Here is an 18,118-nt window from a genome sequence, read left to right as displayed (position 1 = left end):
CCAAAATTGCTGGAGAGTTTGTCTGATTAAATAATACATTTTTGGATAGCAATCAGAATAAAATAATAAGGAATGAGACTCTACCATATCTAAAATGGAATTTTTTTTCTTCTGTTAAAACTTGCTTGGGTATGCAGAACTGGGAATCAATCCTATTCATATATTAATGTGTATGTCTCTGAATGTAACAAGTGGTTTTGAATAGTTTTTAATCCATTTCTTAAATTAATATTTTAAAACATTCTCTCTCCATTTGCTTTGTCTTGCTATACTTGTCTAACTTTTAAATTTTCACCACCTCAGTATTTGCTGCCTCTTGCAGGTGGTTTCCTTGGTGATGCCAGATGGCAGCAATGTTAATGTGTGGGTGTTAACTATTCTCATAAGATAGTAGCCCATCCCTACTGAAGGCCGTTTTCTGAAACCACATTATTAACACAGCTTTGATTGTTGAGTTTAGAATATAGGGTTTCCAACTGCAGTGGTTCTATCACTTAGTACTTTCATCTGACGCATGCCACCATACCACTGTCCTCTGCTGAATGACACACTGTAACACAAAGCTACTACTATAGTGGTAACTTTGTGTTATACACTTGCACACACACACACATGCACACACACACAGGGTCTCACGTGCATATTTCTAAAATTCTTTTCTTCTTTCTATTATGGTAATAATGTGAAGATTAAATGATTGATGCCTCTAGAGAGTGTTCTGAAGTACGTGTTGAAGGTTCTACTGAAACAGAGGCATGTTAAGTCTTTTTTTTTTTTTTTTTTTTTAATGGAGGAAGTGGGGACAATGATGAGGATATTTCACTCCCACCCCACCATGTGTTGTCTTTTAATAGTGCCCTAACAATGTAGCAACATTTGTTACCTACTTTTAGGTCTAAGTTTTTTTTTTTTTTTTTGAGACAGTCTCGCTCTGTCACCCAGATTGGAGTGTAGTGGCATGATCTCAGCTCACTGCAACCTTCGCCTCCCAGGTTCCAGCAATTCTTCTGCCTCAGTCTCCTGAGTAGCTGTGACTACACGTGTGCGCCACCATGTCCAGCTAATTTTTGTATTTTTAGTGAGATGGGGTTCACTGTGTTGGCCAGGTTGGTCTCAAACTCCTGACCTCAGATGATCTGCCTGCCTCGGGCTCCCAAAGTGCTGGAATTATAGGTGTGAGCCACTGCACCGAGCTATAGCTCTGAGTTTTCTATGTGAAGGGTTTTATATGTAGAAATTAGTATGTTAATTTTGCTGTTTTACTTGACTGTTGGTTATTGTCACAAGGATAGGAAAATTGGGCATGTGAAGTCAGTAATTAAAAGGAAAATAATAGCATTTTTCTCTGCTGATTTTGAGCTACTATGACTTTCATGGCACATAATGTTCTTCGTGAATTATTGTCTATTAGATTTTGAGAATAATAAAGTATAGAGCATAAAATTGGAAAGCACCTGGGCGCAGTGGCTCACTCCTGTAATCCCAGCACTTTGGGAAACTGAGGCGGGTGGATCACCTGAGGTCAGGACTTTGAGACCAGCCTGACCAACCTGGTGAAACCCTATCTCTACTAAAAGTACAAAAATTAGTTGAGCGTGGTGGTGGGCGCCAGTAATCCCAGGTACTCGGGGGGCCGAGGCAGGAGACTCCCTTAAACCCAGGAGGCAGAGATTGCAGTGAGCCAAGATCACGCCATTGCACTACAGCCTGGGTGACAAGAGTGAAACTCTGTCTCTAAATAATAAATTAATACAATTGGAAAGAATTCTAAAAGTTGCCTCAGTCTCTTTTTCAGTAGTGCAATGTCATCTACAACAACATATATTTAGAATTGATTGACTTCTGTATTGAAGTTGTTTGTGGGTTCCTTTTTTCTTTTAGTGAGCCAGAGCTGTAATGATTAAGCAGGATCTTAAATGCTGAGACAACTCTCTAGTCAGATATCTAAATTTAATAATGAAGTCATACCTAATCTTCATTAGAAACGTTTACATATATTTGTTATATACTTATTTATTAAAAGTGTTTATAAAGAAACTAATTGTTTATTCAAATATTTTGTTATATGTCTTAGGTTAAATTGTTTCAACATTTTAATATTCTTTTGGGGATAGTTAAATCTGTTAATAATTAGGCATAAAAGGTAAACAGTTTACATAAAGAGTTGCATGTAAATAGCCAAGCCAAGTAATCCTAGGACTGACTACTAGGAAAGGAAAGGAAGAAGGAATTATTCGGTAGAGCAGGAAGCTATTTGAGAGGCCCTCGTGAACATCCCTAGGTCATACCTTTAGGGAGATGTAGGCAGTTGGGACTTAGCATTTCACATTCTGGGAAAACAAGGGTTGCAAATACTTTCCTCTCCCTCTCTCTTTTTCTGTGTCTTCTTGAAAATGGAATGGCCTGTGTGGCATGATTTCAGAGGAGTACCCTCCTGTCCAAACTCTTACTGTAGTCAGCAGATATTTCATCAGTTGGAGATTTATTTGGTTTAATAAACACACATCCCTGAAAAGGTAGGTGGCGAGTGTGGAAGGAGTAAAGATAGGAGAGCAAGTAGTAATTCCCATGTCTGTGTAGGCTTATATGATTAGTGTTCACAGGGGAAGTGTACTGTAGGATTAGGAGTTTTTACTTAGAGGAAGCAGTGACAACATCATGCAACCAGGTATTTCAGAGGAAAGTGAGAGAGATGGAAAATGGTTCAACAGAGTGCTTTGGATAAAGAAAGAGGAACATGAAGACCAGGCTCCAGGGGACAAGGATGGAAGAAGATTAGGGATATAGAAAGGTAGGTGACCTCATACCCAAACCAGATATGTTAATACCTCTGCTGCCTAACCTTCTCTATATCCTTCCTCAATTCAAAGGAAAGCTGCCATTCAGCTGTTAGGAGCCTCCACCCACTTCTTACTCTCTTTTATTCTGCCCTAAGTGGCACTGGAAAGCAATGAGGTGACTGAGGCAGGAGAATCGCTTGAACCTAGGAGGCGGAGGTTGCAGTGAGCTGAGATCGTGCCACTGTGCTCCAGCCTGGGCAACAGAGTGAGAGTTTGTCTCAAAAAAAAAAAAAAAAAAGCAGTGAGGTGAAAGTGAATTGGCTGCATTAAATGAGTATAGATGCATGGGCAGTCTGTGGAGGTAGGTATATGGCAAGAGGCTCTTGTTTGACAGCATTGGTTAGGTGTTGAATAGTGTGTTCAACACCTAACATACATGCAGTGTAGGCACATGAGCAATTTCAGTGAGGGACCAAACAAATGAATCAGGCAGCATCTTGCCCCCAAGGATCTGATATAGTAGACAAAACCAGATACGTAAAATTATCATAACACTGGCAGTGTGTGGTAAGAGCCATAAAGAAATTACAAAGAAGATAGTAGTTCTAGTGGTGGTGGTGAGAATGGGGAAGTGTCATTTGTGAGGTAACCTTTGTACTGATCTTAAAGAATAGGTAGATTTTTGACACCTAGAAATGTAGAGGATATTCTACACGGAAGCTGATAGATGAATGATACCTGCATTTAATAAATAGTTCAGTCTGCCTGTAAGTTAGTATTAAGGTGAATTGTGGAAAATTATGTGAAAAGGTCATGAATGTAGGTTTATTAAGAGCCCTAATCAGACGTGAATATGGATGTTGATAGAGACCCAGTGATGATTTTATGGGGAGAGAGATTTGATGAGGGCTCTACTTTAGTTAATGTGCTGAGAAGTCTGGATTAAAGAGGAGAGAGACTGAGGCAATAGGTAAATAAGAGGCTACCATGATCACAAAAGAGGTAATGAGAACTAAACTGGTATTGGAATGGTAGAAATGGAAAGAAAGGAGATACATTGAGAGATTCAGATTATGCTTTGAGTACCTGCCATGAACTGGCACTATGCTATACTTTCTTACATGGCATAAAGATTTGGAAACTGGTTTAGAATAAGGAGGGAGAGAGAAGATGATTTTAGTGTTGACCAAGGTTTACAATTTCAGTGACAGAGAAAATGGTGGTGCTAATAACAGAAACAAGGTGGCTGAGAAGAGGAGTGGTTTTTGTCTACTCTAGCATGGGATAGAAATGGAGCTCAGGAGATTGAAGGACTTGGAGAATAGATTGGGAGTCAACCCTGACACTTTAGTAGAGCAGATGTCACAGAAACAAGATTTATCTGTTCAAACTCTGCTATTAATTAGCTTCATATTCTCGGTTAAGACATACATAATTTATCCAGGATTCTTCTTACGTCAGTTGTGAGGGACTCCCTGAGTGATTTGATGGTGTGTTCCCATTCTAAAGTTTTATCTTTTGTGTTTTATCTGTGAAATTCTGAGTATCAGATTGGATTAGTGTCATCACTTTGTTGTGTCAGAAGTATATTAAAATCAGAGCTATCTATTATAGTACTTTTTTCCCTCTTGAATTGTACTTTTTAATCAACCTTCATTAACGAGTACTCACTTGGTACTCACTAGGTTTACTCCTTTAGTTGAAAATTCATTACTTAAAAATATCACTGTAACACATGTAAACTGGATCGCTTTTAAATCAGCTTCTAGGGTTTACATCAGCCTGGGTTTTAAAAAAGATGGAGTTAAATGTAACCTAACAATTGATTTTTAGGATAAGTCAAAGTGATTCAGATTAAGATAGTATTATTTTATTTTGTTTTCTTCAACTCTCTAATGATATATAAATTTTATGTCTTAGGTTCACTAATGTATCTAAATGAAGCCACACTGCTCCATAATATCAAAGTTCGATATAGTAAAGACAGAATTTATGTAAGTATTTTCCTATGGTGTCAGTTTTTGTGGAGATAATTATTTCAAGTGGCACTCTTTGATTTTGTCACACTTGAAATTTTCTAACAGAAAATCATGCTTGATCTGAGCCTCTTGAATAGAGTATGAGTTTAGTGAGGACAAATATTTTTTTCTAATTTACAACTCGAACTCGGGGGGTTAAAATATGCCTGGTACATAGAAGGCACTTAATCAGTGTTCGTGGAAAGAAATTATGAATTCAGAGTGTTGCTTAGTATCTTTTGGACTTAAAAATGTCCAGTTTAAGTGTTTTTGAAAGCACTATAATGGTTTTTGGTTTTGATTTTTTGCTTTTGGTATGTCTGTAGATATGTTTGATTCACTTTCCACATTGTTTGGAAGACAATATAAGGCAGCCTGTAAGGAATGTATATTGAAATTAAAAATTTGAATGAGGAAAAAAATGTAAATTAGAATAGAAGGTAGTATCTGAGGAAATATTAAGAACACAGGAATGCTGACCATAGAACCTAAATATTTAGTTGCTGAATTTCATTAGACCCTAGATACTCTACCTTGAAAGTCCAGAATATTCAAAAATGAAAGAAAATGCTTTCAGTGTAAATAGGGCTTCATTCTGAATGAAACAATGATCTGAAATAATCATTCAGATGGATACTTCACCTAGTATGTTTTAATTATAATTATTCTTTGGGCATGCATGAGACTTTATTACAATATGACCTAACCATATAGTCCTTTGGTGGCTGGAGATGAATTACCCCATTGTAGTTCTCCTGTTATAAAGATGGGGCTCTTCATTATTTTTGAACGAAGAAAACACATGGCTTCTTTGACACTTACTAGATCAAATGACAGTCTTAATCTTTTATATCACTATCAATTTGCCTAATTGTACTTACTTAATTCTGACTAAATTACATTTAGTCTCTGCCATCTGTCCAAGTAGTAACAGCTGGGAAATAGGACTTATTTATTCTATTCCAAAAGAGTGTACTTGCCATCTTCTAGTTATATATAGTTTTAAGACTTTACTTCTCTCCCTGATTTTTTTCAAAATCAACTAAATAAAGAACATATTTAAGTTTACATGTGGCTATTCTTGATTAGAAATATATTTAGAGGCAAAATTTACTCAATCAACTGACTCATGTTGAACATCTAATATGTGCTAAATTCCAAAATAAAAAGCAAGCTTAAGTTGCTCATTAAACATTTAACCCATAAATATTCTAGATAATGGTTAGCATATATTGTTTGGAAGAAATCTGGAACCAAATGGTCACCACAGAGCTAAATCAATCCTTGGCATTCAGTGATAGGGATGGGCCTAGAAGGTGCTACGAGCTGTATTAAACTCCTCAGTAGCAGGGTGAATACACTAGGTAAGGAATACAAATGACCAAAACTTAGGTGTAGGAGTAGATTTCGTAAGTAGAGTCAACAGAAGAAGGCTGAATGAGATAGAGCTAGAGACTCAGATTTCTGTCTGTGGTGACTTGGTGGTGATGCCATGTCCCTGGGGAAGCACATGGAAGGAGAATACTTTCTTTGAGGCAGAGGTAGGTGGGAAGAGATGATTTTGAGTTTGGATATGCTGAACTTGAGGTGCCTATGGGTTGGTAAGATACAAATATTTATTAAGAATTGGAGAAATATGGGTCCTATAAAGATCAGGGAATACTCGGAATATTTAGGACTGATTTGGGAGTCTTAGTTATATAGATAATTGAGATTTTTTTGTATTTTATTTCTTCTATGAGCTTTGTTTATCTTTAAATGAAAATAGTAATTGGAAAATTTTATGTTTATGCTTTTCATATTTAGACATATGTCGCCAACATTCTGATTGCAGTGAATCCATACTTTGACATACCTAAAATATATTCTTCAGAAACAATAAAGTCATATCAAGGAAAATCTCTTGGGACAAGACCACCTCATGTCTTTGCAATTGGTAAGTGATTTTAATTGTATTTTAATTCTTGTCTTTCTTTATATTGTACAGATTTACTCAATTTTTCTTTTAGATTAATAAAAGATACCATAAATTGAACATGTATTTTGGAGGAACTGTATACTTCTTGGATATCTCAACATTGTTAGGAGCAAGTATTTTACACAGGGTGGGGAAGAATACTTTTGCAGTCAACTAATGGGGCAAGCATACTGTACATCATTATCTGTGTTAAATGCCTGTGTCCTGTAAGGGATGTCTGCCCAGTTGAAAGTAGGATGTAATAAAACTGACCTAATGGTACTTTTAGGCTCTTTAATACCATCAGCTGCATCTTAAAAGTGTCCTCCTTCTCAGTTTTGAGGTCCTGGCCTTCATTTCTTACCCAGCTCATCCCTTGTGAGTGTGTTACTTGGACTAGATTTGAGCTATAAGAACAGACTTCTGGGCATCATCTTGCATCAGGGGTTTATAAAATTAAAGGATTAAAAGTAGTATATGCTCCATACTGCTGGAGAACCTGTGTGGGAAAATAGTAGTGTCTCTTTGCCTTTCTCAGCTTCTCTTTTATTTTGAAGTCCTCCAGATCTGAGGCTTAGGGGGTGGAGGTTTTTGATCAGAATGAGCCGTTACCCCTCTTCCCACCAAATACGGAAGTGTTAGCTAACCCTTTGCATTCAGACATAAAGCAGCTAAGTGACATGTGTTGGAACTAGTTTGTAGTGCAGCCTGTTTCTCTTTGGGCTTTCTCTTTATGCTTGTGTGTTGGCCTAACCAGACTTCACTTCCAGATTTGGTTGACCTGTGTGCTGTCTACTACTAAGTAGGGTAAATATGGCTGACATAATTACTCTACCAGGGCAGCAGCAGATTTACTTTTGGCTGAAAGAAGCTATGACAGGCATCGTGTGTTCAGCCTGCAAAATCCCTTAGAACCTGAATACGTGCAAACTTATCACTGGAGAAAAGTTACATGTTTAAAATGTAAATCGATGAGCTTTTATTTTTAGCTTTTTACTGCTAAAAAACAAGTGTTTGGAATGATTCTTTAAAAACATGTGGAGGATGGGTGTGATGGCTCCTGCCTGTGATCCAGGCACTTGGGAGGGCGGATTGCTTGAGCCTGGGAGGTCAATGCCCACCTGGGCAAACATGCAAAACCTTGTCTCTATAAAAAAAAATGAAAAAATTAGCCAGGCATGCGCTTGCCTGTAGTCCCAGCTACTCTGGAGGCAGTGGTGGGAGGATCGATTGAGCTTAGGAGATCGAGGCTGCAGTGAGCTGAGATCGTGCCACCACGTTCAACCTGGGTGACAGAGAGAGACCATGTCTCAAAAAAAACCCAAAAAACCAAAAATGGGTGGGGGGTGGAACAGGGGAACAGGCTGCTGATAAATTGGACAAAGGGATGTGTGTACTCTTGCATATGGTTTGCATTGGGATGTGTGTACTTTTGCATATGGTTTGCATTCTCCCCTTAGAGTAAAAGCCATTTCTAAAGTCTTCTTGGCACATGTCTGAGGTGAGAAATAGTCTTATATAGCCAAATTGTGATGACCTAATTTTGAATTACAGTTGTATTAGTTTGAGACTGCTTTAACAGCATTAAATTGTTTCAACTTGTCTGTGTAGACTTGACATTTAATACAGTTTATAGCCTAAATTGTTGGAGTGTAATGAAGATAGTTAAAAATTATGTGTATAAACAGTGGTAAATCTAGGAAACTTAAAGCTGTTAATTTTGCGTCATTGTAAAATGTTGACAAATTCTACAAGATTCATAAATTTAATAGTTGTATTATAGGAAAAAAACCCACAGATTTATTTTGCCATTACGTATTTTGTTTTCTCCAGCCGAATTTGTGGTTGCCAGATTTCTTAATTGGAAGCTCATTAATTCCTGCTTTTCGCTGGGGACTTCATTAGTTATGCGTAGTGACCATTTTCTAAATCCCTCTGCAGATCAGCTCTGGAATTGCGAAGAGATGAGCCATAGCCCATAATATCAAGACATTGTATCAGAAACTTAAGAGTTGTTTGTTTGGATTTCATATCACTTGACTTTTAGGATAATAAGATAGAATATTTAAAGTAAATACTTCTAAAATGATTTGAACACTTTTGAATGACTTTATTTTAAAATTTCATTAACGTTGAACGTTTATGATTTCTTTAAGAGTAAGTGCTCCTAAAGTGAACTTTCTATTATTAACTTTGTATTTAATATATTGCCCATCATTAATGTCTTATTTTGACCCTAGCTGATAAAGCTTTTCGAGACATGAAGGTGCTCAAGATGAGTCAGTCTATCATTGTATCTGGCGAATCAGGAGCTGGTAAAACAGAAAATACAAAATTTGTTCTAAGGTGAGTATTCAGCTAACTTGAAATATTTGAGCAGGTTGATCGTATTTTTCCCCCCTTGAGATAGGGTCTTACTGTGTCACCCAGGATGGAATGCAGTGTCACCACCACAGCTCACTGTAGCCTTGACCTCCTGGGCTCAAGTGATTGTCTCACCTCATTCTCCTGAATAGCAGGGACTGCAGGCACATGACACCATGCCCTGCTAATCTTTTAATTTTTTTGTAGAGATGAAGTCTTACTGTGGTGCCTAGGCTGATTGCTAATTTCTGGGCTCGAGCAACCCTCCTGCCTTGGCCTCCCCAAATGCTGGGATTATAGGCATGAGCCACCATGCTCGGTCGGCCCAGGTTGACTTTTTTCTGGCAAAAAAAAATACATATGTAAAAGTTGTCAACCATTTCTAAGTGTATAGCATAGTAGCATTGAGTATATTCACATTGTTGTGCAGCCAATCTGTACAACCTCCAGAACTTTCATCTTGGAAAACTAAAACTTGACCGATTCAACAACTCCATTTATCCACTCACCTAGTAACCACCATTCTACTTTCCAGTTTTTCTGTGAATTTAACTACTATAGCTATCTCTCATGTAAGTGAAATTACACAGTATTTGTCTTTCTGTGACTGGCCTATTTTATTTAGCTCAACTTAACATTCATCCATGTTGTAGTATATGTCAGAATTTCTTTCCTTTTATTTTTATTTTTTAGTATTTTGTATCCCATCCTTCCTTTTGAAGGCCGAATAATATTTTATTGTAGATATATGGTACATTTGTTTATCCATGCATTTGTCAATGGATATTTAGGTGACTTCCACCTCTTGGCTATTGTGAATAGTGCTGTTATGAACATGGCTGTGTAAATATTTCTTTGAGAATTTGAACTGGTTGACTTTTAATACCTTTGCATACTTCATGACATAGTTTGGAATGGTGGGCTCTACCCCTTTTAAGATACAGACACCTTATATGGGAGCTAGTCTATAGATGACTGAAAGCCTGCTCTGACATGTTATTCACATGAGGATCTTGGAGGAGACCAGTACTGGTTAGACAAAGGGTGATCTAGAAATGTTCCTTAAGAATCTAACATTTACATTCTGTCTATATTTCTGTTGTTAGCATGGTTAAGACCATTTTTTGGCTGGGCGTGGTGGCTCACACCTGTAATCCCAGCACTTTGGGAGGCCGAGGCGGGCGGATCGCAATGTCAGGAGTTCGAGACCAGCCTGGCCAATATGGTGAAACCCTGTCTCTACTAAAAATACAAAAATTAGCCAGGGGTGGTGGTGGATGCCTCTAGTCCCAGCTACTCAGGAGGCTGAGGCAAGAGAATCGCTTGAACCCGGGAGGTGGAGGTTGTAGTGAGCCGAGATCGGGCCACTGCACTCCAGCCTGGGAGACAGAGTGAGACTCCATCTCGGGGGGGGAAAAAAAAAAAAAGACCATTTTTTACCTTAAGCTTATGATAATTGGCCTCCTTATTTCTATTTCCCTATAGCCTGCCTCTGAACGTGTTCCCTTTGCTGCCGTTAACTTAAACTCTCTGCATTGTGTTTTTTTGTTTGTTTGTTTGTTTGGTTTGGTTTGTTTTTTGAAAACAGGGTCTTGCTGTGTTGCCCCGTCACCTAGGCTGTAGGGCAGTGGTGTGATCATAGCTCACTGCAGCCTCGACCTCCTCCAAGCCAAATGATCCTCCTACCTCAGCCTCCCAAGTAACTGGGACCACAGGCATGTGCCACCATGCCTGGCTAATTGTTTTTTTGTAGAGACAAGGTTAGGCTATGTTGTCCAGGCTGGTCTTCAACTCCTGCACTCAAGTGACCCTCCCACTTTGACCTCCTAAAGTGCTGGGACTACAGGCATGAGCCACCATGCCTGGCCTTACACTTTGTTTAGAATTATAGCATTTTAAAAGTGGAAGGAATCGTAACACTCATTGTAGTATAGTTCTTTTAATTTACATACCCATGAGGTTAGATCTAGTGGTTGAACTACTGCTAGGAGCAGCATACTCACCAGTGTTACTCCCACAGAATTACAGTTCTTAGTTGATTGCTGCATAGTGGTACTAGGAACTTTTGCTATTCATTATGTAAATATGTAAGCTGTTCAGAGTTATCTATATAAAATCAACTGAAGAGTTTAACAGCTATTTTATACACACACACACACAAAATTCTGGTTAAATGAATGCTTCCCAGTATTCTTGGATTCTAAGTGTTTCAATTTCTTTTTCTTTCTTTCCTGTATGTAATAGTCTATATGAGTCTATGGTTAATATATGAAAATGAACAAAAAGTTAAGGAATTATAAACTTATAATATGAACTTATATTTTAAATTAAGGATTGCTTTTTGTTTTGGAATGTACCAGGCAAATAGTTATTTGTCTGTGTTTCATATTTCAGTGAAACAATATGAAGAGTGATAACTTCCCAGTTGTTCGGAGGCAGATTGCCTTGTTTTCCGTAGCCGAAGATTGAATTAATAGGCTCTCACAAAAGGCTTTGAAATCTCCTGTAGTTGATGAATATGATATATTTAAAATCAAATAGTTGGATAAAATCAGAACATTCCCAAAACAATTTTAAAAATAATGTTTTAGATTAGATGTTAAATGTAATAGGTTAGATGTTAAATGCAATACAAATAGAATTTATTTTTCATTTTTATAATTTCAGCATTTAGATTCATGCCATACATGTGCAGGTTTGTTATGAATATATTTTGTGACATAGATGTTTGGGTTGTGAATGATCTCATCATTGAGGTAATGAGCATAGTACCACCAAATAGAATTTTTTTTTTTTTTTTTTTTGAGACGGAGTCTCACTCTGTCACCCAGGCTGGAGTGCAGTGGTGCAGTCTCGGCTCACCACAACCTCTGCCTCCCAGGTTCAAGCGATTCTCCTGCCCCAGCCTCTCGAGTAGCTGGGATGACAAGCATGTGCCACCATGACTGGCTAATTTTTGTATTTTAGTAGAGAAGGGGTTTCACCATGTTGGCCAGGCTGGTCTCGAACTCCTGAACTCAGGTGATCCACCTGCCTTGACCTCCCAAAATGCTGGGATTGTAGGCATGAGCCACTGCACCTGGACCCACATATAATTTTAAATACATTTAAAAAGCTGTCGCAGAATAGTTGCATTTAAGTACACATTTGTTATAGTGATGATCTAGGTTTCAGTTTTGTATGTACTAAATAATAAAATTATAAATAATTGTATACCATATTATTGTCATCAACATTTTTTATCCTATATTTTAAACAGATACCTGACTGAATCCTATGGAACAGGTCAAGATATTGATGACAGAATTGTTGAAGGTATTGCTAATTTTTCTGTTGTTATGCATGTACTGAAATTAAGTTACAAGACTTCTTTCAGTGGTCTGGAATGTTCTTCTCTCAGAGATGCAAAAGACACTCTTATCTCCTACAAATCATTGCTCATATATCATCTTGTTATTTACCTAGTATCAATTGTTTCTGCCCCCATGCCCACCTCATGAAAACACTAAGAAGGCAGGGATTTTTGTTTCATATTGCAAACCCCTAGAATGGTAACTGATACAGAGCATAAATATCTGCTGAATGAATGAAAGAAATACAGGAATGTCTTTAGCTTCCTGTTTGTTTTGTGGAGCTGTTTTGTGTAAAGGGAAGAGGAAGAAGGGTTATTTGGCATTAGGTGCTTTTTTAGGGAAGTCATTTTTTAACAAAGGCAGTAGTGTGTAAATTGATTTCCTTAAGCTATCCATGCTTGTATACCTCCTTAGAAAATCTTCTTCTTGTAGCTCAGTTTGGAGACTACTGGCCTAGACTACCATTATGTTGAATCTCCTGCATGATGCCCTCCTGCATCATAGATCATGATGCCCTCCTGCTTGGTCTCTTCAATTAGATTCTTACTTCTCCTTAATCCAGTCTCTGTATGGAAGTTGGAATAATTTCTTTTCCTTTTTTTTTTTTTTTTTTTGAGGCAGAGTCTCACCTGTCACCCAGGCTGGAGTGCAGTGGCTTGATCCCGGCTCACTACAACCTCTGCCTCCTGAGTTCAGGTGATTCTCCTGCCTCAGCCTCCCGAGTAGCTGGGCTTATAGGCGCCCACCACCACGCCTGGCTAATTTTCGTATTTTTAGTAGAGACGGGGTTTCACCATGTTGGCCAGACTGGTCTTGAACCCTTGACTTCAGGTGATCCGCCTGCCTCAGCCTCCCAGAGTGCTGGGATTATAGGGGTGAGCCACCGCACCTGGCCAGAACAATTTCTTTTGCTTTAAATCATCTGATGGCTTCATATTGCTGTTAACATCATGTGCCAGATGTGTAACATCACCCACAGTGCTCTGTGTGGTCTGGCTCCTGCCTCTTCTGATCTCACCTAGAGTCATGTTTCTTCTAACTCCTTATGCTTTAATCACATTGGGCTCCTTGTAGTTCTTTGAACTGTCTTAAACAGGCTTCTCTGAACACTCTTTCTCCTTCTCCCTGCCTTACTTTCCCCCACTATGTACTCAGTAAGCATTTTTTAATAATGATGATGTGATAATAACATATATGGGATGTATTAGGCATTATCCTATTTGTTTAAAAATCTGTTATCTAATTTAAATCTTCACAGAATGAATTAGAAACTCTTTTATCCCTACTTTAAAGATGATAATATTTAAATATGCTGAAGCTCATATAGCTCATCAGTTGTGAAATTCGGGTATAAACCTAGACATCTTAACTACATGCCATAGTAAATGCATATTTTACACTCTCTTGGCCTTTTTTGTTTTTAAAGTAGAGACAGCATCTCACTATGTTGCCGAGGCTGGTCTCAAACTCCTGGGCTCAAGCAGTGCTCTTGCCTCAGCCTCATAAGTAGTTGGGACTCTACGAGTGCAACACACATGCTCTTGACATTTTAAAGAAAAATGTTAGTTGAACAAAAACTTAATGGGGCCTTGTATGTTCATGCATTTTGCTAGATCATAGCAAATGATATGTGCATTTTTCACAATGATGTAAAATCTGCATGTCGATCAATCTAAATACAACTCTAATAAACATTTTTAAAGTTGAGCATCAATAAAGTTTTTTTTAATATAAAGAATTTTCTAGTTTCATTTATAGTTTTTATGTGGTGTTGTGACATACCCAAATATGTACTTATCTCGTAAGTAATGTTTTATTCACAGTAAAGTGCCTTACTTTAGCGAGGGAGTCATTCTTAAAAACTGAACAAATTAATAAAAAAGAACAAATTATGGGCTACCTCAGTAAAAGACTAATTAGTATTGTGATTTGCTCACTTGAGGAGCACACTCACTTGACAATTGGATATAAGCCCAGTTTCTTCCACAGTAATGTGCTGTACAGTATGTAGTGTGTTATAGTGGAGATAAGTTGCAAAGTGTGTTATTCCAAATGCTTCTATAGCTTTTTTTTTTTTTTTTTTTTTTTTTTTTGAGACTGAGTCACTTTGTCACCCAGACTAGAGTGCAGTGGTGTGATCTTGGCTCACTGCAACCTCTGTCTCCCGAGTTCAAGTGATACCCCTGCTTCAGCCTCCTGAGTAGCTGGGATTATAGGTGTGTGCCACCATGCCTGGCTGATTTTTGTATTTTTTAATAGAGTTGGGGTTTCACCATGTTAGCCAGGCTGGTCTTGAACTCCCGACCTCAGGTGATCCACTTGTCTCAGCCTCCCAAAGTGCTGGGATTACAGGCGTAAACCAGTGTGCCCAGCTCTGTAGCCTCTTAATGGATAATAGTAAATGTAACTAGAAGGGCATAGAGTCTTTTGATGCCATCCTTAATAGAAGTTTGGTTGCTGGTTTTGGAATGAGTATATTATTAGTAGCATTAATATGATTTTCTGTTGGAGAGGTTCTTATCCTATTTTGGGATATTTTACTTGTATTAAATTCTTCAGCAAAAACTAGTAGATTACCAATAAGGGAGTTGGGGAGACCTGTAATTGAGTCCTCTTTTTGTCAACAGACAGTTATGTGGCCTTTGAAGAGTGAGTTGACCATTTTTTTTTTTTTTTTTTTTTTTTCTGAGATGGAGTCTCACTCTTTCACCCAGGCTGGAGTGCAGTGGCATGATCTTGGCTCACCTCAACCTCCATCTCCCGGGTTCAAGTGATTCTCCTGCCTCAGTCTCCTGAGTAGCTAGGACTACAGGCGCCCGCCACCACACCCGGCTAATTTTTGTATTTTTATTAGCGACGAGGTTTCACCATGTTGGTTAGGCTGGTCTCAAACTCCTGACCTCATGATCCGCCCACCTCGGCCTCCCAAAGTGCTAGGATTACAGGTGTGAGCCACTGCGCCCCGGCTGGCCATGTTGGCTTCAGTTTTTTTGTCGCATCTGAAACATGAGAGATATATGCTAATATTTCTTTTAGTTTTAATGTTTTCTTTCTTATTTTGGCACGTGAAATGGCTGGGGAATGATCTTTAAAAGAGTTTAGAGACTAGTTAAGCATTCTGCTGTGGATAGAATAGGAAAAATTGACCTGAAAAGTCTTCATAAGAAATATGGCTTCATGTTTATTTTTTATTTTACTTATTTATTTTTTGAGATGGAGTCTCGCTCTGTCATCCAGGCTTGAGTGCAGTGGCACGATCTCAGCTCACTGCAACCTCCGCCTCCCGGGTTCACGCCATTCTCCTGCCTCAGCCTCCTAAGTATCTGGGACTACAGGCGCCCGCCACCACGCCCGGCTACTTTTTTATATTTTTAGTAGAGATGAGGTTTTCACCATGTTAGCCAGGATGGTGTCGATCTCCTGACCTCGAAATCTGCCTGCCTTGGCCTGCCAAAGTGCTGGGATTATAGGCATGAGCCACTGCGCCTGGCTGGCTTCATGTTTATTATAGGAAGAACATGCTTCATAAAAAAAGTTTTAACACTAAACATTATGAAGCACTTTAAGTTTGTTGAAGGAGAATATGTGTGTAAGATTAACACTAATTTGGTATGTGTATGATTGAGACTTAGGTGAGTATAAGAGTAGACTGTAGTAACTCTTATCCAGTCATGATATGTGGATAGGTGATTATAAAATAACAGTGAAAATGTTATATTTGTTCATTAGGATTTTAAAACCTTTTATTCTGAGAATCTTTCTTAGGTAATTCTGTAAACTCTTAATATGTTAAATTTCACTGGATATACATGTAAAAATGTTAAATATGGAGACTATTAATATGTAAAATGTTTTAGATGTTTTAGAAAAGTAAGTCAAGTAATACAACCCTTGTCTGTATTTTCTCACAAGAGGTTTACTGTTTTATCAAATTACTCTTGTGGGCCTAATATACTTGATAAAACAGTAAAATTCTTAGGGAAAAAATTTTAAAGTCGAATTATACATTTTGTAACATAGTAGCTTAAAAATTTAGTCCTATAACATTTACATTTTCTTTTTATATTTTTGAGAAATTTTCACATCTCCTGGACTTGAATAGTGCCTGAGCATAGTGGGTAGTCAATAAATATTTGTGGAATTTGGCATTACATGTGAATTCCTTCATGTTATTTATTTATTTATTTTTTTTGAGATGGAGTCTTGCTCTTGTCGCCCAGGCTGTAGTATAATGGTGTGACCTCGGCTCACCACAACCTCCGCCTCCCAGGTTCAAGCAATTTTCCTGCCTCAGTCTTCCAAGTAACTGGGATTACAGGCATGCGCCACCACTCCTGGCTAATTTTTGTATTTTTTAGTAGAGGTGGGGTTTCATCCTCTTGGCCAGGCTGGTCTCGAACTCCTGACCTCGTGATCCACCTGCCTCGGCCTCCCAAAGTGCTGGGATTACAGGCGTGAACCACTGCGCCTGATGCATGTTAATATTTTTTAGTACATTTTTTTCTAGACATATACATTAACAAATGGAGATATACTATGCATATTTTGTTTTGTTCCATCATGCTAATTTTTTGATTGATTTTATTTTGTTTCTTAATAGCTAACCCACTCCTAGAAGCCTTTGGAAATGCAAAGACTGTTCGCAACAATAATAGCAGTCGATTTGGGAAATTTGTAGAAATACATTTCAATGAAAAGGTAAGTGAGAGTAAGCTTTGGAATGATATTTTTGGGGAGTGTTCGTAAAAATGCAAGGGTCAGTTGGTGCTGTACTTGCACTTAATGGTAAATCCCTTTAAGTTTTATTGTTACTTTAGATGGTTGCAGGAATATACGTGTCCACTACAACCATCTAAAAGCTCCTTTCACAATTTAAAGCCCAGATACTGATTTTGACTTCAGCATTGAGTATTACTGTATAGCTAGTCATGTAAGATATTCTAGCACCTGTGTTGAAGTACAGTGCAGGATCAATTGTGATTCTTCATTGGCTCAAAACTTAGCAGGATTTGGGTAGAGACTTAAATGAGGATGTTTAAAATGAAGGATGACCATTATAAATACTCTATGCTTACATTTAGTTGTTTTTTCCCCTTTATTTGATGAATATTATAACTTCTTTGATAGACAAATATGTATTAGAAAAGGTAAATAATTTAACATTGGCAAATAATACTTTTAAGACTTTAAATGCAAAAACATATTTTCTCTGTGTTTTGTTTTTTAGAACTCAGTTGTTGGAGGATTTGTTTCACATTATCTCCTAGAGAAATCTAGAATCTGTGTTCAAGGCAAAGAGGAAAGAAATTATCATATCTTTTATAGGTTGTGTGCTGGTGCTTCTGAAGATATTAGAGAAAAACTTCATTTGAGCTCACCAGATAATTTTCGGGTAGGTCAGAAGAAAAGAAATTTCATATAGCCGGGTGCAGTGGCTCATTCCTGTAATCTCAACACTTTGGGAGGCTGAGGCAGATGGATCGCTTGAGCCCAGGAGTTCGAGAGCAGCCTGGGCAATGTAGCGAGACCCTGTCTCAAAAAAAAAAAAAACAAAAAATTAGCTTGGCATGGTGGCAATCACCTGTAGTTCCAGCTACTCGGAGGCTGAGGTGGGAGGATCACCTGAGCCCAGGAGGTTGAGACTGC

General features: G+C 38.0%; 1 protein-coding gene across 13 annotated transcripts in view; it reads left to right on the top strand.

Moving 5' to 3' along the window:
* The window catches only part of MYO6 (myosin VI), a 162,122-nt gene that overhangs the window by 75,900 nt on the left and 68,104 nt on the right, over positions 1–18,118 (top strand). For all 13 annotated transcript variants that reach the window (XM_015136778.3, XM_015136777.3, XM_077998908.1 and 10 more), the window contains 6 exon segments: positions 4,701–4,774; positions 6,605–6,734; positions 8,996–9,101; positions 12,379–12,434; positions 17,073–17,170; positions 17,700–17,864. In XM_015136778.3, coding sequence (XP_014992264.2) covers positions 4,701–4,774; positions 6,605–6,734; positions 8,996–9,101; positions 12,379–12,434; positions 17,073–17,170; positions 17,700–17,864 — 629 coding nt within the window.

Source organism: Macaca mulatta, chromosome 4 (genome assembly GCF_049350105.2).
Source record: "Macaca mulatta isolate MMU2019108-1 chromosome 4, T2T-MMU8v2.0, whole genome shotgun sequence".
NCBI classification, from domain to species: domain Eukaryota; kingdom Metazoa; phylum Chordata; class Mammalia; order Primates; family Cercopithecidae; genus Macaca; species Macaca mulatta.
This window is presented reverse-complemented; position numbering and strand designations above follow the sequence as displayed.